This window comes from Phoenix dactylifera, unplaced genomic scaffold (genome assembly GCF_009389715.1).
Source record: "Phoenix dactylifera cultivar Barhee BC4 unplaced genomic scaffold, palm_55x_up_171113_PBpolish2nd_filt_p 001562F, whole genome shotgun sequence".
NCBI lineage: Eukaryota > Viridiplantae > Streptophyta > Magnoliopsida > Arecales > Arecaceae > Phoenix > Phoenix dactylifera.
In genome coordinates, this window is record NW_024068869.1 from 51991 (window position 1) to 77674 (window position 25684).

General features: G+C 41.2%; 2 protein-coding genes and 1 long non-coding RNA gene across 3 annotated transcripts; 2 read left to right on the forward strand and 1 right to left on the reverse strand.

Annotated features, from left to right (window-relative positions):
• The first annotated feature begins 3802 nt into the window (after positions 1 to 3802).
• On the forward strand, positions 3803 to 16130 carry LOC103722232 (protein ALTERED PHOSPHATE STARVATION RESPONSE 1-like). The gene is made up of 4 exons (XM_008812707.4): positions 3803 to 5678; positions 6392 to 6546; positions 7653 to 7876; positions 14693 to 16130. The coding sequence occupies exons 1-4, from the start codon at positions 4172 to 4174 to the stop codon at positions 15477 to 15479; spliced, it is 2673 nt and encodes an 890-aa protein (XP_008810929.1). The 5' UTR covers positions 3803 to 4171; the 3' UTR covers positions 15480 to 16130.
• A 995-nt stretch (positions 16131 to 17125) lies between these two features.
• Positions 17126 to 18445, forward strand: LOC120108800. Its single transcript, XR_005509998.1, has 3 exons — positions 17126 to 17487; positions 17641 to 17716; positions 17876 to 18445. It is a non-coding gene; the product is annotated as an uncharacterized LOC120108800 (long non-coding RNA).
• A 755-nt stretch (positions 18446 to 19200) lies between these two features.
• Positions 19201 to 25600, reverse strand: LOC120108802. The gene is made up of 7 exons (XM_039122518.1): positions 25160 to 25600; positions 24506 to 25063; positions 23111 to 23466; positions 20731 to 20942; positions 20103 to 20359; positions 19839 to 20017; positions 19201 to 19734 (listed from the first exon to the last, which is right to left on the reverse strand). Exons 1-7 carry the CDS (start codon positions 25359 to 25361, stop codon positions 19651 to 19653), a joined length of 1848 nt encoding a protein of 615 aa, XP_038978446.1. The 5' UTR covers positions 25362 to 25600; the 3' UTR covers positions 19201 to 19650.
• Positions 25601 to 25684: the final 84 nt, after the last annotated feature.

Here is a 25684-nt window from a genome sequence, read left to right on the forward strand (position 1 = left end):
TGCTTGAAACTTTGCAGATTGATGTCCACCTGGTGGAATTATACCAATATTTGATGGCTTAAACTATACCTGGACTCCGTTGCTTCTCTCCGACAGTATATGGCTTTCTTTTAAATCATTAGATATTGATTTCATGCTCGTAATCGATTCAATGGACGTCAAGACAGAAGTCATCGTCCCTGATTTTATTGCATTTGACATCTGACATCGTGGGTCTCACCCATTGTACCACTCCACTTCCTTGCATTCACCCCTTGTACCCTTTGGGAGGGCCCATTGTTATTAGATCTAATCATTCTTTATAAGAAAATTAAAAATAAAAGTACATATGTATATCTGATTGCATATATAATTAAAAAATTTACCATTATCCTTCCTCTGCTCGCATGCATTATATTTTATTTTATGTTATATTTTTTGAGCAAAATAGTAGTCAAGACATCAAACATTTCATCAACAAAATGAATAAAAAGAAGAAAGCAAAAAAAAAAAAAAAAAAGAGAGAGAGAGAGAGAGGGAGAGTTCAAGCAGCCTAATAAGCCCATGCAACAAGATACAGCCCTTTCTTTGCCAGTGATGAAAGGGACAAAGTCTCTGCTTATAAAAAATTAAAAGAAAGAGATGCAAGACGAGAAGGCCTGGAGGAAAGAAAGAAAGGAAGAAGAGGAAGCAAGGCCAGAGAACCATCATGTTTCCAATTTCCACTATTTCCCAAAACTCAAAGCTTCATGAAGTCTGCCGAGGACATGGATTCCATTTGCCAATTACTAATTTCTTTAGTAACATTAGTACATAATTCTGGTTGCAAGCAATTGCATTGCAGCTATCCAGAAACGAATCCTATGACTTGTGCATCAATGCGAGTGTACATGATCTAATATATATGTCCTTAAAGCAGTCTTAAAAATCCTCGAGTTCAGGCAAGAAGTTGTCTGCTTGTAATCATGGTTTTAGAGACCCAAACCTGAACCTTTTAAGTCTTTATAATGCACCTATCCAATTTTGTGGGCCTAGACTTGGCTGGGATCCATGAATCTCTGCCTCAAAGCAGAGAACACCTAACCACTATCTCTCTTACCAAGCCAATAAAATAATGCTGCAATTATGCAGCCAAAATCTAAAACATAAACTATACTTCCATCAACCAGCTCGGCCACTGCTGCTCTCGATATAATAGAGTACGAGATGAGATTAAAATATTCCAAGCTACCTTCTCCTCTGCATCTCCACCGCACCTTGTCGGGCACTGTTTACGTTGGGATCCGGCTCGGCCCTCCTCTTTGTTACCGCAAGTCCTTTTCCTTTGACTATCCTCTACGGTCCTCCGTCCATTGCATCCGCAAGCTTCCAACGATGTCTTGAGCCCAAGGCTCCTTGGATTCACAAATAACAGATGACAAGACGCAATCAGAAGTCTTAGTTGTTTTGTGGCCGCGGGCACTCGCTGCCTCTGCTCCTCTCTCAAACGTGTGGGTGGGACCCTTGTCAAACACCTTGGTGATTCTTCTTTGCCAAAGTAGAAATAGTTATGACCTAATCCACTGTAATTATTCTTCTAAGTCATATAACTAATAGCTAAATTCTAAAAGCTTAGGTACTGCATGGGACAAACAAGGCAATGTTAGGTGGAGAGCCAAGGACAAATTTTGAGTGTAAACTTGCTTTTGTATATTTTGATATGCAGCCTCTAGTAGTTTGACGAGGACATCAAAGTCGATATTCTATTGAAACATCCATGCAAAACCTTGTTGATAGACTGCAACTATCAATTTGCCCTTTTGATTCTAAATAGATATAAGTTGTCAATTGATTTGTTTAAGGTGATGGAAGCTTTCGTTTCAGGAGTATAGCCTTTTTTTTTTTTCTGGCTGTTAGTGGCTTGGTAGGCCCCGGAATCCAACCCAAGCTTATCTAATTTGACGTATAGCAAAGTAGGAACTCATAGGTATAAGACTAAGGTACAAACTTGCCAACTCGAGTATTAATCTCTTTGAATTGAACTTAATGAAACATGATTCAAAACATTGCATCTAACTCCTTAAATTAATGACATGTTAGACGTGCAAACATGTTCGAATTTGGAAAAAATTGTATGGGCCGGAATAAATATAAATTTGAAAACATTTTGGTTAAATTCAAGTCAAAGCCAGATGTCAAATAAAATCTGATGATCATCTTGTGGTCCTGTCCTTATGTGTATTACATTCTTTACATGCGATCAACTTGTGAAAGATCGAGAAGGCATTGGATAGAATCATCTCAAGGAGTCAAATATGATAGCTATGTACAAACATAATTAATACAATCCATAGGATAACTATTAAGTTTTTTTCAGACTGGACCCTTCTGAAAGAATTCTTTTATTTGATAGCCATCTGATATTCAATCCTTATATGCCAGCATTTTTATTTTTAGGTCCTACATGAAATGAGGCCTGGAAAGAAGGTGTAGGGTATAACTATAAATTGTTTTATATTGGGGCCCTTTGGAAGAACCATGCATAGGATAACTATGCACAGACGCAATAAATACAAAGGGCAGGGTAAATATAATTGGCTTAGGCTGGAACCTTTTGACAAAAAAAAAAAAAACTCGGAGAACTTAATACCAAGTTTTGTTCTTGATTACCATTTGATGTCCAGCCCTTTATCTAGTAGCATTTCATTTTTAGCCCCTGTACTTGTCTATACACGATTAAACCTCTTCTTTGTACATTTACAAATAAAATGTGCACACTTGCAAATAAGTTTAAAAATTAAAAATATATTTGGTTGAAGAGAGTTGAGCTTTACAATCAGAATGAGAGTGAGCGACTTCTATTTTATCGGTTTGGTTGGAAAGAGTTTCTTTTCTATCCTAATTTCAGAAAAAGATAAAAATACTTTAATTTTTTAAAACTCAATCTTTGCTCTTCTATAATATTCAAATCTTATTTTTATTCCAATTCTGACTAATTGTAGTAGAAGATATCGTTATTTTAATTTTTATTTCAATCTATGTTGTTTCTAGTTGTGAATCACATATATATCCAAAATATCATATGACCATCAAAATCAAAGGTCAGGCATAAAATTTTTATCAATAGGAACATAGACAAAGTAGAAAGTTTCATTCACCTATCCGAGCGAACCGACCGGCTTTCTTCAAGCTACACAGCATACAGCAGTACGAAATCAAGCAAAACCTGCGGGTCCCATCAAAGCCGCGGGCCCGAGAGGTATGTCCCTCGTTGGGGTTCAAGGTGGTAGGGCCCGCCGGAAAGGAAGAACTGGGCAAGGATGGCGACGTCCTTTTCGGCCCCGAAGCCAGATCTTTTTGAAAAAGACGGTAGGTTTTTATGGAGCGAAAACGATAAAAAGAAAAGGACGCCAAAAAGCAGCCCAAAAATCTCTTTCCCCACATCCCGCCCATCCCCCTCACCGGGTCCCACCCCACGGTCAATCTGACCCCATTCAAAACGCCAGATACTCGTGGGCCCCACCTCTCACACTCTCACACACATCACGCTCACTCTCTCTCTATCTCTCGCTTCACACAACTCACCCATCGCTATCCCATCAGCACCCGCAGTTCCTCGTCGTATTTACCCACAAACCAATGCTACGGTTCCCAGTTCTCGTACCAAAACTTTCCTTACTCCAACTTTTTTACCGCGTACTAGTCCCCTGGTGGGGACCCTTGGTACGTTTATTGGGCCCCGTAGCATAGTTTGTCGTACAGGGGCTCCTGTTCCACGTTTCCCGTCTCTTTTTCCCTTCTCTGTTTCAAGGCGACGGCCACGTGCGCCGTTCTGTGCGTGAAGGTTCCCAGTCTCCGCCTCCCCCTCCGCTCCTCCCCGAAAACTAAACCAATCACAGCACAACCCCCCTCTGTTCTCATCTCCCCACCGCCACCAGCACAACCTCTCCTCTGATCTCTGCTCTCCACTCATTCCTTCCTTCGCCGCCTCATCATCTCTCTCTCAATCCTTCTTGGTTACCTCCATCTTTCTGTAATTCTCTGCTTCCGTGCTTTTTTTGGAGCCGATTCGGGCGGCAACGAGAAACGAGACGAGAGGATATAAGCTTAGCCTTGGCCCTGAAGGCTTAAGGTTATTGTGTGGTGTGTTCTCTTGGATTTAGATTAATGGGTTCGATGGGTTGTGGATGGAGATTTTGTTAGTGAGGGGAAGATGGGGTGCCGGAGCTCGAAGGCGGAGGAGCCGGCCGTGGTGGGGCTGTGCAGGGAGCGGAAGGAGCTGATCCGGGCGGCCGCCGACTACCGCTACGCCCTCGCCGGCGCCCACACCGCCTACTTCCGCGCCCTCGACCGCGTCGGCGAGGCCCTCAACCGCTTCGTCCAGGAGGAGCTGGCGGCGGCGGCGGCGGCGCAGCCGCCGGCCCTGGCTTCCCCGGTCATCACTCTGCCCCCTTCTGATGGGAAAGGGAAAGACAAGGCTAAGGCCCGTAGATCCGGTGGTGACGGTAATGCCGGTGATGTCGGTGCTTCGTCGTCGTCTTCTTTGAGGTCGAACTCTCACGCGCATTCCTCCGATCGCCACTTGCATTTTCCTTCTGATTCTGATTCCGAAGAGATTTCAGAAGAAGAGGATGAAGAAGTTCCAGAAGTTCCGCAGGAAAGGAGTAGAAAGAATGAAGGATTACAAAGAGGAGGAGGACGAGGAGGAGGGGAAGAAAAATCGTCATCTCCTCCTCCTCCGAATCCTTCTCCACCATTCGCTCCTTTTCCTCCATTATCTGCTGTTCCTCCTCCTTTCTACGCCGTCTATCCTCCTGTCTCAAACTATCCTGTTCCTCCTTCCTCGAGTTATCCATTATCTCCTTTCTCGGCTGTTCCTCCTCCTTACTCTAACTATCCAATCCCTAATTACTACTATATGAAGTCATCTGCCACGATTCCGACCACAATCTACCAGGAACCTTATACCGGATGGTCGGATTCGGGCTATATGGGATATGGGTACGGGTATACCAACCCCTTGTATGATAATCCGATGGGGCCGCCGGCGGCGGCTCCCGTTGAAGATGAATCCTTTCACCGGAATCGAGAAGTGAGAACCGCTACTCCGCCGCCACCGCAGCAAGGGGGATCCTCCTGGGATTTTTTTAATCCTTTTGATTCTTATGAGCAGTTCTACTCTGAATTCTTGAAGGAGAAGTATGGGATGGGTTCGGTGACAAGCAGTCCTAATTCAAGCGAGGTGAGGGAGCGGGAAGGCATTCCTGATTTGGAGGAGGAGACTGAGCAAGAGATTGTGAAGGAAGATGTGGAAACGAGGAAGGAGGTGGATGGAAGTTCAGGAGACAAAGATTCTGTTGCAGAGAGTTCCAAGGCAGCAGAAGTGGAACGAGAAGTGGGTGAGAAGGAAGCTACAGTTGTCTCCGAGGTGAAAGAGAGTCAGAGCAATTCTGAAGTCAGTGAAGTGAAAGGCAGTGGGGAGAAGGAAGCACATAGGAGGAAGAAAGGTGCAAGCTTTGAAGAGGAAACATCACTGGTCACCGAGGACAGTGGACCGAGCAAAGAGAGTGCAGTGTATGCTCATGGTACCAGGGATGTTGCAGAAGCTGTGAAGGAGATCAAGGAACAATTTAAATCTGCAGCCACTAGTGGTGAAGAAGTCTCAAGAATGCTTGAGGTGGGCAAATTACGCTACAGATCAAGGAGAAGAATTCTAAGAGGTAGGGTATTAAATTATTTCATATTCTTCTGTTTCTGGCTCGGTTTACAGCTGTCTATTTACTAGCTATGACAAATCTTAAGACTAGACATCAAATGTGTGAACTTGGGTACAACACTAAATTGCAGCTCGAGTTACCTTGGCTGCCATAAAATGTTTATTGCCAAGTCACCTTCAACCATGCCAGAATTTATTTAAAAAGATTTATATTCTACTTGTTAGTCTTCTTTGATACTACTAGTGCTGCCGGACATGAGAACACGGAGGCATCAATGAAAAATATTCTGAGGGGTGAGTAGGCATAATTATAATCGGTCACATAATTTTCTTTCCGTGATTTTGAGAAATATTCCGAGGGGTGAAGAGACATGAAAAATCAATTATCTTATGATAACATGACTATTCTTTTGTAGTATGTGCCGTATTGTGACATTACCATCCTGAAATTGTAATTTATTTCTCCTCATTACATGTATGACCGGACATTTGTACTATTTTTTCAATCTGTCACATTTGTTTCCCTTCCGTCAAAAGACACACAAAAGACAACAACTTCCTGAAATGCTTTTCACAAATAAAATTCTGAATTTCTCATGCCATTAAAAATTCAGAAATGATGTGTTTTCCCCTCTGTGCTCTATCGGAAAGAAATGCCTCCATGTTAAATATTGTGTACAACCACAGAAGAAGTTTATCTTATTATCCTTGTTGCAGTGATCTTTTCTTGGATATTGGATTCCATGACTGCACCGGGGTCAACATCTAGCCGTGCAGTTGTTGAAAAGTATATTGATGTTGAGCCCGACAAGCTTTCAGCAACACTGGACAAACTGTATATATGGGAGAAGAAACTTCAGAAGGAAGTCCAGGTATATCTCGTAGTATGGTAATCGATAGTAATGTTTATATGCCATTTTGCATGAGGTATTTATGATTTCTTTAATGCTTACCTTACATTTAGGAGATGCAGCCTAAAAGGGCATGAAACTGTTTGCATTGATCATCTAATTCTGTGAGAACTATATACTTGGTATCGGTACCCTTCTATTGATAGAATTCTTTTCATTGTTTAAATCGGCATTGACGTTGTAAGTTCTGTATTGCCAGCAGTTTCTTACTTTGTTTATGGAGGGTTGGACCCTATACACTCTTCTCTTCCATCTTCTCTTCTTTTTCCTCCCTTCTTCTTTTCTTCCTTTTGGTCTATTGTATTTCCTTTAATGCTCTTAATGAAAGTGATTAGAATTTGTCTGATCTTCTTTCTGAAAGATAAGGAGCTACTACTATCGTGAGTCATTCAAGACTTTCCCCTTTAAGGTATTAAATTAGCATGAGAGAGCTCCCATAGATATTTCAACATTGAAGCAGGATTATGTGTGCTAGCTTTTGGATGAGCAACAAGAAGAAAGCATGAAACTTTTCTTCCATGTACTGATGATATTCTGGTAATTTTTTTTACTGTTGTGCAATTTACTCATGTTGGTTGATAACCAAACAGGTTGGCAAATTTCCACTGCCCTTGTTTGTGTATGAGAGTAAGATATGCTGACATTTTTGATTCAGTTTGTTCAAGTGGCTTGAAATTCCTTACAACTACTGCTCTTTTATGGTCAAAATATATTATTCACCTCTCCTTTCTCCAAGCTGTGCATCTTACCCAAGATTTATTGCCATGTTTGGGTAAGAGATTAACCTTTGATTTGTGCCTTTGTCAACGTCATTTTCTGTTCAGGCCTTTGGGCTCACACCCGGTGACGTCTGTGAACTACAAAAATTCTAATGACAATGAAATGCATTATTACTGCTTAAGTGTTGTTGTGTATATGCAAACATTTTTGGATATCTAGACCCTGAATAGCTGTGTATGCTGGAAGCAAGGACTTACAGAAATATAATAAAAGAAAGATAATGCAAATTTAGAAAAAATTATATGGCCACATATTTTTCATTAGAACTTCTTTGTTGGTTGTTCTAGGAAGAAGAAAAATTGCGGATCATATATGACAGGGAGTGGAGGCGACTGAAAGCTTTGGATGATAGTGGAGCAGAATCCTATGAGATAGATTCTACTCGAGCTTCAATAAGAAAATTGCTCACAAGAATAAACATTGCCATCAGATCTGTGGACACCATCTCAAGCAGGATACACAAATTAAGAGATGAAGAACTGCGGCCCCAACTTATTGAATTAATCCAAGGGTAAGAAAGCTAAGATACTCTTCCATGATGTATATTCATCCATATGCATGGCCATTCTTTATCAATAATAGTTTTATCTGAACTTCGTTTAGTCGTTGGATGCACTAAAATGTACGTAGTTCATGGGGCTTGTATGTTTTGAAATTCTGATATCATAGTGTTACTTTATGTTATCTAGGTTGTTGGATATTTAATCATCTTGTACAATATTATACATATGTGTATTTTTTTTAATGGGCAAACCAAGACCAGATCTCCAGTCTTAATGATGCAGATGTTCTTTTAAATCATCTAAATTATGAAAGTCCTTTTTCTCAACAAATTATGAATTTCCTAAAATGTATTATCTTTCGCATGTTTGGATTGCTAGATGGTTTGCTGAACCACATACTAAAGACTACGGTGTCTTAAAATTAACTTTCTCATGAAATACTCTTCGAACTTCTGCTTCTATTCTAAAATCAAATATTAACATGGCATGCATGGTCTGCTGAGTCGGTCGGAACCGACCGGTTCAGCCTGTACCATGCCGGTACCGGCCTCCATCGGTACGGTACAACGGTGGAAAGAGGTCGGAACCGAGCGGTTCCTTGCCCGTACCGGTGCGGTTCGCACCGGTACAAGCCCGGTACCGATGCGAATCGCACCGGTACTCGTGGGAAAGAAGGGGGGAAGAGAGGAGAGGAGAGAGGGGAGGAAGACCTCTCGCGTTATGGGGCCTCTTTCTTCATCTCGAGTACCTCGCAGGGAAGAAGACCTCCTTTGCTCACAGGAGAAAAGAGGAGGAGAGAGGGAAGAAGAGAGGAGGAGCTCGGGAAGAAGAGGAGAACAAAAAAAAAAGAAAAGAAAAAAAGAGAGGCCATGGGGAGCGCGCCCACGCGCGGGAAACGAGTCCCCTAACTTACGCTCGCGTGTGTTCCAGGCGGTGGGAATCCCGGTCCACGTGCGGGAAACCGCACGTGCGCGGTTCCTAGCGTGGGTTCGCCGCGCAGGGCAGCAAGCCCACGCGCTGCCCCGCGTGGGTACTTTTAATGCGGCAGAGTGGCATTAAATGTGACTCTGCAGCATAACGCATCCGCGCACGCGTCCGCGCATTTTTTTTTTTTCAAAACCGGTTCGGTACCGTTTCAACGGGTACCAAACCGATACTGAACCGGTATGTCGGTTCGGTCGGTTCGGTCGGTTCTGCATACCTTGATGGCATGACTTTAAAAAGAAGGTAACTGATCATTTTCTCATCAATATCATATTAGTCATTGTTTTGTTCAATCAACATAATGGCTGGTTTCTGCATATTGTGAGCCAATAATGTTATGCTCAATTTTGAAAGTAGACTTAAATAGCAACTGGTTAATTGAAGGAGCCAATTCAATTGGAGAAAAGTGATAGGTATATTTTATTTCCCATTAAACAGAATGGTATAGAATGTGTGATGGAAAGGTGTAGAATGTGACTGCAATAAGTTCTACTGACAAAGGACTAGAGTTGAGGAAGCTTTTTTCTTTTCAAATTATTTGCAGGATGAAAGAAGTGGAGGTGAAAATTAAAAGAGCTGGGATTTAAGGGACTAGCTTAACATCTGAAAAGAAATTTAGAAATGAGTTTTGGCAAAATAGAGTTGATGCTAGTTAAAACTAGGATGATTTATGGACCTATTGGTTTCTAACTCCCTTTTAGCGAAATCATTCCATATTAACAAGGATGGTTTTGTGGCTCACCAAAAAATGATAGAACATCATCAGGTGATTAACCCTACTTGTAAGAAACAAGGATTAGAGGATTTTTTATAAGAGGATCAGGTAATTGTGGAACCGTTTTCTCAGGGTTCATGCTTGAACGTTGATTAATTATGCTTCTCGAACAAACAAGGCAACATGTCAGGAATATGTTGGCTTAGGTTGCAATCAATTTCCAACTATATATAATAAGGACTCAAATTGACTGTCGATATCGGTCATTCAATGATGTTCCCAAATAAAAAAGATATCCTCTCGTTCTAGACCATCGCCAATGTGTGGTGTTCCCAAATAAAAAAGATATCCTCTCGTTCTAGACCATAGCCACTGCGTGAGTTAGTAACATTGGATCATTAGAGATTGGCTTCCCTTCGCTCAATGAAACAAGGAAAGGCCCCTCAAATGAAGAAGTCAAAAAAGCTGGTGGACTAGCTAGAACAAGTAGAGAACCCACCCTCAGAGGGGTTGTCTTCTCACTTAATAATGGGAGGAAGAATGGAATTGTTGGAAGGCCACCAAAGAATTGGTTTCATCGAAGGAATAAGCACATAAGAGAGGCACAGATAGACCATTGCTTGATGGAAAACACTCATGAAGACAACTATTTCGATCACCCAAGCTGCAGGTACCAACAAGCAAGGGCACTCCCAACTCTTCTGGAGCATGTCGCCTCGGCCAACTCACATAACCTCCTTTGGAGAAAATGTCACCTCCCCGATGAATTCTTAGCATTCACCCGCTCATCTGTCCAATCCGAAGGCAGTCCACCCCACTGGAAAGCGAACATCAAATCATGTCCAGTCTGGCCTACTAGGACGATGGAGGGGGACTTGAACCTACACGTAGAGAAATAAATCTCTCATCCGTCCTCTGTAGCAGAGCATGTTTATACCATATGCTCTATCCCTTTTTTGTATGAATTTCGAGCTGGGGTGGGCCTTTTGAAATATGGACCAAAGGAGATATGGTTAAGTCCCTATAGAATAGGTCCAACATAGAAGAACTGAAGATTTACACTGCAATTGCATTGTGAAGCATTGGCATTGATTAAACACCACTCCCAGAAACTAGTTATACTACTCATTCTTGATTGTGAGCAATCATCATGTTGGCTTCATGAGAAGAAAGGTGTATAAGATTGAATTTTCACAACCAAATGATGAGAGGCGTGGAGAAAATAAAGTGAAGGAAGGTGGCCGGATACTTCTGCTCTCCAATAATTTGCTTCTTTGCTTTTGTTCTTATCTCTTTGCCCAATGTATCTATTATCCCATAAACCAACTCTCTCATGAACTGAGGGACTCCTATCTGAACTGTTGATCATTGTTTCATGGGCGTTGAACATGTCAAAATCTAGTGTAAGCAAAATGGTCACTGCAGCTTGATCAAATGCAACAGCAATTTGAAATCCACTATCGTCCATGAGCAATGAAACTTGAAGCATAATAGTTTAACCATGCAACTCAGGCTTTGCCCATTGACAAGCCGTGTTCTTTATGTATGTTGGGTTGGCTTGCATGGGACAGCGGAGGGCAGCTAGCGTTGGTTCTCATAGATTTATAAGGTGCAGTCCGGCAAGGCCATGACAATCATAGTCACAGGTCATTGATATAGCTTGATGGGGCGAACCACGCGATCATCGTATAAATGGCTTATAGTCTTATGGATGAAACTTAACAAAAGCGCGGGATGCTGTCCTCCATGCACAATATGTGCAATATAATACCAGTATTGGAAGGATTTCATGAATTGTTGTTAATATCACGACAGTAAAGATAATGGAAAGAAGCAATTATTGCAAGGATATGTTGAGAGAGAGTGAGAGAGACAAAGGTACCTCCGTTGACCTCTCCCTTCTTGTTCCTGAAGAATGCACCAACAACCTCTTATCAACATTGTTAGCTTCTTATCAACATTGTTAATAAGGCCTTTAAGAGAGCTTTGCCTTCACACTCAATTTGTTTCACAAATCTTCTGTGTATTTCTCGAGGGCTGCAGAACCCTCAATTCATAGGCAAAGGAGAGGCCGGCATTGGGAAGAGTCCCTCATGAGAAAGTCTTGGATGTGAGACTTTATGATTAAGTATCATGCCTTAGGGGTGGAGCTAGGATTTTCATGTGGGAGGGCGCAGTTGTTACTTAATGGATTATTGTTATTTGAATGGCAATTAACCCTTTTACACTTTGATTAAAAGGTATCATAAATAACTCCATATTGATACTATTTTTTTTGGCAATTACTCATTTTTTGAATGATAGTAAAAAAAATATTCTACCATGTAGGTTTTGATTCTACCGTGCCAAGATGGATTCGGCTTGCGTTGCATTTCCTTCTTTCAAAAACAGAAAATTAGAATATTCTTAATACCAGTACATCAGGTAGTAAAATAAGAAGAAAGTAATAAGATTTATCATCTTGCCTAATTCTTTTTTGTTTGGAGAAAAAGACACTTTCCATCTTTTCATAGGAAAGATTTAAACAAATTATGTGACCTATGATTTTTTTTCTTTAGTTTTTTAGTTGGGAGAGAGATTAAAGGGAACAATATTTTGGCTACAGTGTTATAGAGAGAATTAGCGAGTCCTACTTTATTTATTTGGTGTGTGCGTGAGAGAGAGAGAGAGTATAGGTAGGTATTGATATTTGAGAGACTAGAGTAGATATTTTAGGAAGGCCTCTTTAGGTGGAGAGTTCTATGCTTTTTCCTGATTCTAGATAATAACTACAGCATAAAGGAGAGAGAGAGAGAGTGGATAGGAGGGGTCAGTTTTCTTGTTGTAGAGAGATGGGATAGCAAATCTTTAACTTTTTTTTTTTGGGGGGGGGGGGTTGCAGAATGCCGATTTTAGGGTGTCTGCTTATATCCGCCGTGAAGAAATAATAAGGGAATTGCAAAAATTTAGCAGATGCCCGCTTCTTCACTCCAACTAGGAGTGCATGTGATTCTCAAATTGTCTGGAAGGTGGACCTAAGTGCGGGCTTCTGAGTCATCAGTCTCAGTTGAAGCAAACCCACATGATACATGGGAGTATTGAATACTAAAATCATGGAACAGAGCCAAGCCCATGTATATCGCCATTGGATTTGGCCTCCTCTAAGATGGAAATTCTAGAAACACTTAGACGGTTAACTGTGGTTTTTAGTTTGATAGGTTAATCACATCTAACTAATAGTACTTGGTAGAACAAGTTAAAAGAATGAAGTCTCTCAACTAACATGGATACTCATGTACAATTCAAAAAGGTCCAGCAAACCTACTAACTATCCCCCTTAAGCTGAAGCATAGATTTTTGGTCATGCAAAGCTTTAGAAAATCTTCATTAAGCTTGACCTCTATATGGCTTTCAATATGTCATAGATAAGCTGATTCCTTGCATAGTCATTTGACAGAAAAAACCTAAAAGGAAAAGATTTAATGGATTGATTTTATTGACTTGGAGAAATGTGAAATAATACCAGAACAAGTATTGGGTTAAGGAAATTGAGAAAGATGTTTTGGAGAACTTTTCTTTTGAAGGATTAATGTTATTGGAACAATATCTGTCTGAAAAAAGCTAAATCAATAGTTTGAAGTTGTGTTCTCAAAAAGGAAAAAAAAAGATAAAAAAGTGCCTAGGAAGCATCGGTAATTACAATATTGAAAGGCTAAAATTTATGCATTTGATTGACATATTTAGTTGCTGAGTTTTTGTCTTATATGTAAATTTGTTGCTTGCATCTTAAAGAAGAAAACATGGATCTGGTTAATGGCAAGGAAAAACAACAAACATCATAGTAACGGAATCCGAGGCCCTTGTGATTTAATGGTAGCAATATGTGAGCATTGAAAGTCTCATGGAATGCCTACGGGAGCAGAAGGATATTTCAAAGCTAACACTACCCCAAGAGAAAATTATCAAGCAATTATAATACATGGATCTAGTTCTGGGATATGAATATGACAAGATACGAACATGTTGATTTGACAAATCTTATAAGTAGGATACATAAACCAGAGGCATAGGATGCTAAATAATTTATCCTTTTATTGCACATTAAGTGTATTGTATTATATGACAAGCATTACTTTTGTTTAGACCTTTGAAAATTGTAGAATTTGGTCTTTCAGTCTTTCAATGGACTTCTCTTTTTGTCAGGACTATGGAAGTGCCAGCTGTGCAAAACCTGCTGGCTGGCACGGGCTAGCATGAAACCTATTTGTTGTATTGGAAGAACTGAAAAATGCAGACACCTTGAATACAGAACAATATGGGTGGATAAATTGCAGACATGCTATGAGTAATCTCTGCATGCTAGTGGGGTTTAGGCTTCTTTTTTTTTTTGGAACAAGATGCTTGAGATGATGTTAGCTAGGGATCTGGAGGATTATTACAGTCTAACAATCAAGACAGCATAATAATATTTGAAGCTTACGAGTTGCACTGATAAAGGAGATGGAACCTACTTAGATGGTGTGAACTTGTGAAACTAATTCCAGAGGGGGCCCATTTAATGGGCTTGGACTTCATAAGATGGTATGAAAGAGGAGGGATATACCTAGGAAAAAACAAATTGTCGGGAAAAATTTAAAACATCTATTGTTGACAGAGGGTGCACCTTTTGAGAGGAATAGATTATGGATAAGATTCAATTAGTTGATGATCCTAGATGGGAAGAGCAGGGGCTTGTTAGTCATATGGTAGAAATAAAATATGGAAGATAAACTATTAGCTAGGAAATATGAGCGTAAGTTGAAATATATTCTAAAATTTGGAGTGCCATGTGACTCAAACTTCTGTGACCCATATTGGAAAGCAACGGTTTTCAAGTTTTGCATGCTTCAGATGTAAGACTCGTCAATAGTTTGAATTATGTTCCAAAATTTTTGGACTCTGAGAATCTGTATTTTTGGATGTCCAGTGATTCTCATAAATAGAGAAAAACATGCACATGTAATTCACAATGTGCTTGGATATTAAGTGGACATGTGGGCTATGGTTGTACCTAGTCATACAGTTACTTCTCTTAGTTGTACAAAGAATATGGATTAAGCATATGAATGTCTTGCCACATGCTAATGGAACTTTGTTTCATGTGCAGATTGATAAGAATGTGGAACTCCATTCTTGATTGTCATCGCAGGCAGTTCCAGGCAATAATTGAAAGCAAAAGCCAGAGTCTGATAGTGAAAACTGGGATCCAAAGAAATTCTGCTGCAAAGGTGACCATAGAATTGGAGCTGGAGCTCTTGAACTGGTGCTCCTGTTTTGGCAACTGGATCCGCACCCAAAAATCTTATATTGAAGCCTTGAATGGATGGTTAATGAAATGGCTTCTTCAGGAAAAGGAAGAAACACCTGATGGTGTTATACCATTCTCCCCAAGCAGAATTGGTGCTCCTGCTGCCTTCATCATTTCAAATGATTGGTATCATATGATTGAACGAATATCAGAAGCTGAAGTTATAAAAGCAATTCGAAGCTTTGCTGTGAGTGTTCATGGGTTATGGGAGAGACAAGACGAGGAGCAGCGCCAGAAACTGAAGGCTGAGTATCTGTCCAAAGATTTCGCCAGACGGCTCAGGTCACTGCAGAAGGAAAGTGGGATGCATGGGTATCTCGATGTATCAGATAAGACAGCTATCTCTGTCTCCAACAATGTTGGAGCTTCCCATGATGACCATATGATGGCTTTAGATGAAATGAAAAAAAGAGTAGATGAAGAGAGAGCCAGGCATGAAGAAACAATAAAAGAGGTCCAAGAGGTGGCTGCCAGCAATTTGAGGATGGGTTTAATTCCAATATTTGAAGCATTAGGGAATTTTACTTCGGAGACTCTGAAAGGTTATGAGCAAGTCAGAATACCAAATGGCAGTGCAGGTACATAAGCCCCGTGCCACCAGTTTTGCCGAATTTTTCGGGGTTCTCTCGGGTGTTTCCTTTTGGTTTGGAGGCTAGAAATTGGATTTTACCGTGATAAAAAATGATGCTCAACAGTTATTGCCGGTAAGCAGAGTGAAAAGTAAGTTCAGAAAGACCCCAATAACTGCTGACTTCATTTATAATTGAGGAAACAACTGGAGGGCACTGTAGAAACCAGAAGACTCTTATCTAAATGCTGGGATTTGTAAATATCCGTCAGGTTCTTGAATCCTGAATCAGATAGCCACCTATGTGGGAAGCATTGTGTTGCGAGTTAGAATGATAAGTAGAGCAATTGTTAATTGTTTGCTTGTCTTTTGAGAGCACACTTCTCCTGGTTGCATGGCTTGCGGACATGAAGACAAACATGAAGACACCATGCTTTGTTAACTGGCTAATTTATCAATAAGCAACGACAGTTTTTCTTTCGGAGGATATTAGCAGGCTTTAGATTGAACTGTTCAGCTGACTAGCATAAGGTGGCTGCACTTAAATGTATTGAAAATGTAGGATGCTGTAATTTAGCTATTAAAATCAATCATTTCGCATCCAATTGGATGGAAATTTTGTTCAGCACTCAGGCAGCTTCTTTTTAATCTCACATCATTCTTTTCTGAGTTGAGGGGTTTTCTGGCTAGCCTGCTTTAGTTAGGAGGCGTTGATCCTCGGAAGAAGAGGCATGCATGGTGTTTGTCTGTAGATTACTCACCGATGTCATTTCTGCTTGTCTAAGATGCCTTCAGTAACAGTTCATGTGGCCTCAGTGAATGTAAATGATTTGGGCTATTGCGTTGCGCCTTTCATTTGTTATGTCAATTTTATATAACTCGATTCCAAATTTTTGGCTTGCTTCCACCAGGGTTCGGGATGGGGTGGTTCTATATACACCCCCCCTATTGCTAAGGACACCCCCCAAAAACCAAAAGAAAATACCCAAACTAACCTTTAGTGTAATTACCATATTGCCCTTGAAATTTTCTCAGTACACCCCCCTCCCTTCCTCCTCACTGCCGCCTCCTCCTCCTCCTCCTCCGCCTCACTGCCGCCTCCTCCCCTCCCCCTCCTCCTCACTGCCGCCGCCGCCTCCTCCTCCTCCGCCTCCCCCATCACCCCTCCTCCTCCTCTTCCTCCCCCCTCCCCCCTGCGCCCGCTTCCTCCTCCTCCCCATCCCCCACCTCCCCGTCCTCCTTCCTCCTCCTCCCCATCCCCCACCTCCCCCCCTCCTCCCCTCCACCTCCCCGTCCTCCCCTCCACCTCCCCCTCCTCCCCGTCCTCCTCCTCCACCTCCCCTCCACCTCCCCGTCCTCCTCCTCCGCCTCCCCCCTCCTCCTCCGCCACCTCCTCTCACTCCTCTTCCCCCACCTCCCCGTCCTCCTTCCTCCTCCTCCCCATCCCCCACCTCCCCTCCGCCTCCCCCCGCCTCCCCGTCCTCCTCCTCCGCCTCCCCCCTCCTCCTCCGCCGGCGGGTGTTTTGGAGGGGAAGAGCGGGGTGGGGGGGGGTTTGGGGGGTGTAGAGAGCAATTTAGGTTAGGGGGTGGGAAGGGTGGGGGGTAATTTAGGAATTTTTAATTTTTTAGGGGTGTCCTTAGCAAATGGGGGGGTGTAGAGAGTATTTAATTTTTTTTTAATTTTTGGGGGGTGTCCTGAGCAATAGGGGGGTGTATATAGAACGGCGTACTTGATCAAATTTCAAAGATCGGTAGAAATTTTATTTGGGCAACCGGTTCCCAAACCCCTGGTCGGCACTATGTTGGTCCGGATGGTGCTCATGCCTAAGAAGGATGGTGATCAGGCATGCAATGATGCTTGTCGTATGTTGTAGATGTTTTGCAGGGGAAGGATTCCCTACGAGTCAAGTTTGTGCATGGAAGGTATGGAACTCTTGATCCCTGAGGAAACCTTTCACCTTACAAAGCTTCTTGGGCATGGTGTGCTGTTTTGCATGCCTGCTGACAAATTCCTGATGGCCCACAGGTGAATCTTCACATTTCTTTCAGGATCCTTGGCTGTTTGACTGACCTATTTCTCTGAAACCTGTGTTTGTTAATATTGTAGAAAAAAAATGTATATACTACTTTTGCTTCTTCCTTGATACATAATCACACTTGGAAGACTGATTCGATGCAGGAACCTTTTGGGTCCAACACTCTTCCTGTGGCACAGCAAATACCCAAGCTTATACTCCACAAGACAAATGACAGCGGTAAGGTGGTCAGTCTGCCGTTTCCAAGCTCTCTAAGGCTGTTTATATATATATATATATATATATATATATATATATATATATATATATATATATATATATATATATATATATATATATATATATATATATTTGACCCAAGGCTTTGCCTGCGAGCAGCTATGGAGGTTGAGAGTGGCACCACGGGTGGAGCGTATGGAAATTGTTATGGAATAGCTTGCCTACCCAACTATGGTTGATGGCTTGCAATTAAATTCTGACTCTGAACCTCCAGGTTTGGCTCCTGAATCCACTGAGCATTTATTTTTTATTTCAATGCGGCGGAGGTACTTCAGACTTTCAGCAGCAGGTGGGGAGCCCTGGGCTGGCAACAGGCATTTCATGGCTGCAGGGTTTTGGCATCGGTGTCTGGGCCCACGACGCGGAATGGCGCTGGTGGCAACTATTCTCTGGGGCATATGGAGAGCGGCGAATTGAGCAGTTTTGACCATGCCCTCACACCTACCACGGTCGTGGCTTGTCGGATGTTTGTCATGGCGCATGATTACAAGGACACTGTTCTCACAAATTATTATTATTATTATTTTTTATTTTTTTTTGTCAAACTACATTTCATTTCAAATAACTCCGAACATGAGTGCAACTGGATCAAATGAAAGTAAACAGTACAGTAAGCATGGGATGCAAGCTAAGCTTGTTCAAATGACCTTTCTGAAATACTGAACATAAGAGATGATCCAGTCTATTGCACTGTTCGTCTTCCGTTATACATGCGCTACAGGTGTCCCGTATCAACGGGTGGCCGTCTTTGTATCCGTCCGCTCTCTATATCGAAACTGTTCTCAGCAAGACCCTATCTCAGCCTCAATAGATAGAGAGAGAGAGCTAGCTTTGGACCGGGGTTAAATCTGAAATTTCATTCCAGTCCCAGCCCGGCCCAGCCCAGCCTGAGCCCAGGAAAGGGCCCAACCCCAAAAAGCCCTCTTGGATCAAAAGGTTGGCTCATCCGAATTGGCAATCAATCTACTATTATTTAAAGATAGATATAATTCTTTTTAGAATTTGCCTGTCAATTTTTGTAACGAGAGTATTCATGAATATTTATGAAAAGAATATGATTAACAAGTTAGATATGTTCCTTTATATTTCTACGCTTTTATCACATGTGCCCTCTTTTCTTTTCCAATTGGATTAGAACTATTTAAAAATAATTGAAAAATCTAAAATAAAACAAACGTTCCTTAATCAAAAAGTCGGCAAAATAACTAAAATCCTAAGCAAAAAAGTACCATCACCGTTCATTACTGTTTAATATAACATCTAACAATAGCTGCTACGACGAAAATTTACAGTTTCTGACGGTGTTATCTGAGGACATCTAGGAATCTTGTTTCTGTAAAGCCCTAGAAAAGTAGCTGAGAGACCTTTATACCAAGCTGAACAGGGTGAATGAGGCTCCAAAAAGTATATTACTACAAATGATGTAACTTAAGCCCGATAACAGGCACTTTCATTTTGATACTGACACCATCCCCCACCCTTGCACATGATGAGAGAAAGGACAAGGCAATATGAAAGAATGGAACCAAGAAAAAAAAATTACAGTGTTACTAGACCTACAAGATACCGAAAACAACCTTAGAAAGCAAAAGTAAGGAGCTCAAAAGTGCCCCAAGAAATACCAGAGAGAGAGAGAGAGAGAGAGAGAGAGAGACCCTGAAACGAATGAAAAGTAACTTTCCAATAACATGCAATGAGGTGGGAACAAAAGAAATAAAATTGAAACAATGTAAGACACAAAAAATGTGGTGCCATTCGAACTTGCAGCCCTAGGCATGGAACGGACTTTGGAACCTGATCAGCATCAATGACTGTGACTAAGCCTATCATACAAGCGACTCCTTCAATCTTTTCTTCCCACAGGCTCAAAAATGTCATCTCATCAATTGTTTTGGAATATTGCCCTTATCTTCTGCTCTGTGCCGGAAAAGTTTTACAACAGACCGCCTTGCACAGTCCTGAAAACAGGTTTTATAAAGCAAAGAAAGAAGATGGTGATAAGCGAAAAGCCAAAGGAGGTGAACTTCAGTTGTATATCTGGTTTGCAGGTGTTTGCTATCACCTTGAACATATTGAGATAAAAAGGTTTTGTGGGATTCATCCTTCTCAGCTTCAAATAGGTGTATGCAAAGCTCAGCTGGTCTCGAGAAGTGAAATGGTCGACCTCGTTAAACCACAGACAGGAAAATAGGTTTGACATGGGCGTATGCGCTCTCACAATGAAAGATCCTTCAGGGACATCTGTCCATAATAACAGCAGAGATGATGATCAAATGAAGCCACACACAGCCATATCAAATAAACAATATTTTAATAGGTTTCATACAACTAGGAAGTAGTTTATTAGGATCCGAGGGATCAAATCTCTTCAGCCCATCAGCCTGGTAGAACTCAAACTGTTGATCGATTAGTGTATGGTTGAACTTGTTCAGCTTCTTATTTTGCATCACCTCCTCCCAAACACAGTGACGATCATAGTGATTAGAAATAGCATACTCATATCCTTTACGCCAAAGGAAATATTCTAAAATGAGGAGAGGATCACTCTGGAGTCGCAACTTACTATCCAGCCAGATTGAGTACCTGAACAGCAATTAAATATTATATTGCAAATATTAACAACAAAATAAAGTGACCAAAGAATGCACGATAAAACTGAGTACAACTGCCTTCTGGGGTCGGGAAGAAAAGGAGGCACGATGAGAGAAGGGGGTGAAGGGGGTGGGGAGGTAGGGGAATGGGTTTCAACTTTGTTTTTCTCACTGCTAACAATATGACACATTTTACATGGGAAAGCACCATTCGTATTCATCAAGTAAAATCAACTCATCACGTTATGAAGAGGTTTCAGACCTTGTAATTTTAAGAAAAAGCAATGGAATTGATACCCAAGCCAGGAAAATAATTTTGAACAGCCAAATTTAATCTGCTCACCTAAACATCTTGATTCTTACCTGGCAGAAGGAAAAAGCCGATGTGTCAAAAACTTAGGTATCTTTCCAACTCTCCGCATGTCAGTGGAAGGTAGATTTTTAACCACTACAATCTTCCATAAGCCAATAAACCCCGAACCGTCCATTTTTTGACCTTCTGACAGTAATGTCTGCAATGTGATTTCATCCATAAACATAATAAAGCAGACATTTTTCCTTGACAAACGTGTAACCTGCATAATACAGAGTAATCATATTCCTCTATGATGAAAAGCCATGCATTTAATTATCAAAAATTATTTCTGCATAATTTATGCTTGTGCTCATAAGACTAGAAATAAGGAGCCCCATAACAGAAGATAGTGATTGTTACTTCAACAACCATGAATAAGTAATAGCAGGTATTTATAATTAGAAACAGAAACAATAGATCATCACCTTATCTAATAACATTTAAAGTTTCTTACATAGTGTGTATAACTATTGTCTTCAGAACAACTTCCAAGAAGCAATGTAGCAGAATATAGGATCAAAAATTTATATCGTAGATGAAAGAAATTGATGAGGAAAAACATGGGTTATTTTTCAAATTGTGTGTGTTAAGGACATTCAGCCTCTCATATAACTCTACTGTACTTGCATTTTGCCTTACATTTTCCCATACTCGTTAAGGCTGTTGTGATTGTACAGAAACTGTTAGTCTCACCCCAAATGTACCTTTGCCTTTCTAACACAAGGTATTGCCAATGGCACTGCCCACTTTTGAGTCCACATTGCTGCTTCTCATGAAATTATAATTTACATTTCATCAAGCTCCCACCAAAATCCATGGACTTGATGTAGAAAGGCTATTGAATTCACCCACCAAAAGTTGCCAAAATTCTGAAAAATCATCTGACAACAACCACATTTTCACATCCACCTTAATTTTGGCATTGTTTCCTTCATTGGCACCTCACAGTCACCAATGAATTGGACACCAATTATGCTTGTGAACTCAACTACCAGGTGTCCACAGCCTTTACAATTGCCATTACTTCCCACGGTAAATTAATGTGGTTGAAAAGTCCATCATCCTTACCAAGAGTCCATGACTGCTAAAAATCATATCTCACTTTCCTCTCAAGTTCCTCTGTCATCTCTGTTACTCAAGGCCTGCTCGATAAACTTATGACCCTTATGTCAATTATCTTATCCATCGAAAATGACACCAAAACAAAGACAAGGATCTGTTTCTCATGTTGCATGTCATTTATTTCATAAGAAAATTGTTGGTTATTACTTGATCTTAATGACTGCTTGGTTATATAAAATGAGTTCCTAGTACTTCAAACTCAGTGTTGTTGTAAGAAAATACTTTCTTTAAACCCTTAAGCCTTGTAACTTGTCAACAAGCTAACATAGACAAGGGTTTCTGCATCAGCTGTATGCTGTACTCCCATACATAATACAAGAATACCATGAACAAACATTTGTCCAAAATTTGAGGAGGCAATTTCTTCCATTCTGTATATGGCACTAAAGATATTCAAAACATTCTTGCCTGCCTGAAAATCTATTCAGACAGTGTGTCAAGACATTGTTATTGATTATTTTTAACTGTTATCCCCTTAAAACAATTCACATACTTGATATTCAGATAGTTATTTGGGTCAATTCATGGAAACGAAATACCACCATATTGAAAGGCATCGAGGTCTGAGAGGCCTTAACTCTAATAGTCTGGTCACAGAAGCAGCATGGTTGATTTCATTTCATGCATAAGAACTGCTGTGTGTGTGTGTGTGTTGTGTGCTTGTTTGTGTGTCCCCAGACGGAAAGCAGTAAAAATAGTGAGCAAGCTCATGTGTGATAAGAACAGAGGGGGAGGGGGGAGAAAGAGAGAGAGAAAGAAGAGATTCAGAATGTTTAAATAAAACTGTTAAAACAATCACTGCTATCTCAATTGCAAATTGAAGCCCTAGTGTCTCTTAAAAATCATAATGCATGCCCGGATATTTTTGTTTTATGTTGTCATTGTTCTAAAAACTAATGAACTAGTCAGAATATACGTAAAATGGAAGTATGAATAGTCAAACATGTGAAGGTAATGTGCTCACACAACTGATAAAACAGCAAAACAAATACTAAATTATACCACAAAATTAAATATTTGTTAACAGCACTCCCCAGTAGAGCATTCAAAACCAGAAAAAAGCATAACAGTCTCCCGGACTTCCCTGTTCAGCAAGAAAAGTCTATGAAGATATAAACATGGAGGGAAAAAAGAAAGAGCAATAGAATTAGAAAGTACCTCAAATAGACAAAATATTGAGAGAACTTCAGTAAATATCATTCACAACTGATTCATCGACATCTTTTTAGTTCATAGAAAACAAAACAATAGAAAATAGCCTCTTACCACTTTGTTATAGGGGGTTCTCAAACTATCTGACTTTCCAAAGATGCAAGACGACACAGCTATGTGGCATCTGCTCATGTATCTGACATCATCTTCTGCCATATCAAATCCAGTACTTGGTGATCCTTTAGGACCTCTTACAAAGCCGCAGTTAATTTTTTGGTCACGTGCATAATATGACTCCTCCCTTTCTTGGGGACTCTGATGCCCCGCAAATCTCGGCTCCCAATTTTCTAAATCATTAGGCCTGTCTTCTACTTCTTTATACTGCAAGGAAAATCTTGAAAATTTCTTACTCTCTAAAGGTTCTACAAGTTGAGCTGTAGAGTTGAAGAATTTTATCTTGCAAGATGAACCTGACAAAAGTTTGAATATAATTGAAGCAAGCAACACCAGAGAAAGAGTGAAACAAAATATTTCTCAAATTATACATAAAGGAGGAGTCTCATCAGCATATCGAACACAAAATACATGACCATATGATGCAAACCATGAATATGATTAGCAATTCCGCCATGCAAATGTGTTTATGAATAATGTTGTGGCTTTCTAGGCACAGACAGACAAAATTGCATAAATAGGTAAATATATAACCAAAAGGATTCTTCAGCAACATAAAGAAAGATTAAAAGATCAGTATATTAGCTGATCCTTCTTCATAATAAGAGATTTTACTCTATTTGTAGAGGACTTAAACTTAATCTTAAAAATATTAATTAAATATATTCCAAGCTACCATGCACCCTCTCTCTCACCCACCCACACATACGTGTGCACACACTCTTACGCTCTCATATTAAATATATTACCATTCTCTAAGCTACTATGTACTGTCGCAATCACTCATCTGTGGCAGATATCCGCCATCCGCAGAACTAGCACCTCCAACTGTCTATTCAACATGGTTTTCCCAATTAGAATTTAAATTTAATTTCACTGGAGTTATATTTAACGACTACGAGCTCTCTAATTGTAATTGTTCCAGATTGTATCACTTCAATTTGTTGTCTGGTGCAGAGGCAACAACATAACCAGCATCAGTCACCTGATAAGCACAAGCAAGTGCCAGAGAAGTCTACAACAATTTGTTACAGAGGCCTCTATAGTTGGTAATTCAGGTGTCTAATTAGAAGCATTTACAAAAGCTATAAATATATAGTCCTCCTAAGTTTATGTAACACGCATCATGAAACTTCCATTTTATCTGATAAGAAATATTCTGGATATTATTTTATAAATGTATCCTCGTCATTATTGATGGTCATTATGCTAACATCATGACTGCAATTCTTTTTCGCATAGATAAGATTACAGTGTAATCAAATTGGCATAAATCAAAGTTACAGAATGATGAATATCATACACCCAATACAAATAAAGAGATTGCAAACTCACCTGAAAACTTGTGATGCCTTGGTTTTCTTCTCGACGCCAGCTTCTTCTCCGTCTTGCTATCTCCACCACCACCACCACCTTTTCCAGAAATCACAGAAGAATCCTTCTTCAATTCATCAGTTACTGCATCTCCACCACTCTTACCCTCACCACCAAAACCATAGCCATAGCCATAATCATCATGCGCATTACCCTTCCCAACTACATCATCCTCCCAAAGTTTCCCTCCTTTCTTCAAAGAGTCCTCATATTCGTCCCGGTAAGAATCCAGCTCGGCCCGCCCGCCCTCATTGTACAATCCATGATCCGCCGAATGGCTCGGCCGGCTCCCGACCGTCTCATTCTCCGATTTCCGGCCGCCATCGCCGGGAAACTTCTGGTCCTCCTCGGCGTAATCGCGGTCCCGCCTCCTGTCATCCTTGTCCCACTGCCTCGAATCCCAGCCAACCTTGCCGGAACCCTTGCCGAATCTCAGAACCCTAGGAATCGCTCCCTTGAGTCCGACACTCGACCCCTGCTTCCTCCCGACGTTCTCATCGTGCAATCTGCTTCGAATCTCTGCCCAATGTAACCAAACTGTCACAAGATCAGATCCAAACCAAGACCAACCCTAGAAAACGAGACCGGATTCAATAAGGGAGAGGAGAAGCAGACCTCCGTGGCGGGAGAGGAGGAGGTGGCTGGAGAAGGCGACGAGGAGGACAAGGGCGAGGATCACGGCGATGGCGCCGGCCATTACGCGAAGGGGTGCCTTGCCGGAGCGGCGGATGCGGCGGGAGCGACCGGCGGCGCCGCCGCCGCCGCCGTGGGGGTCGGGGTAGGTTCGGTCGGCGCCCGGTAGCCGGAATTGGGCCATTCGACCATCCTTTTCTTAAAGAACGGAAGAAGAAGAAGAGGCCTTATTCTTGTCTTCTTTTCGCTCTCTCCGTCTTCTCCAGACTCTGGTGGTTTCGGATAGGGTTTGGTACGGCTCCTACCGGAGCAAGGGACGTCGGGAGGGAGGAAGAGAGCCTTATGGCGGTCAGGGTTTTGTACGATTTTTTTTTTTTTAATAGTTTGTGCTCTTAAGATAGATTTTGTTGATATTTTTTTTATGGTGGGCGATGTGGCTGATATTTAATGGAGCGGAGCGCAGAGGACGCCGCGGGGACGAGGGAGGGAAGTGGGATTGTGGGAAGG

Coding starts and splice junctions, on each gene's coding strand:
- LOC103722232 (XM_008812707.4), top strand. CDS start 4,172: ATGGGGTGCCGGAGCTCGAAGGCGGAGGAGCCGGCCGTGGTGGGGCTG. Junction 5,679..6,391: donor AAGGAGAAGAATTCTAAGAG/GTAGGGTATTAA, acceptor TCCTTGTTGCAG/TGATCTTTTCTTGGATATTG. Junction 7,877..14,692: donor CTTATTGAATTAATCCAAGG/GTAAGAAAGCTA, acceptor TTTCATGTGCAG/ATTGATAAGAATGTGGAACT.
- LOC120108802 (XM_039122518.1), bottom strand. CDS start 25,361: ATGGCCCAATTCCGGCTACCGGGCGCCGACCGAACCTACCCCGACCCC. Junction 23,467..24,505: donor AAGGCATCACAAGTTTTCAG/GTGAGTTTGCAA, acceptor AACTTTTGTCAG/GTTCATCTTGCAAGATAAAA. Junction 20,018..20,102: donor TAATAAACTACTTCCTAGTT/GTATGAAACCTA, acceptor TATTATGGACAG/ATGTCCCTGAAGGATCTTTC.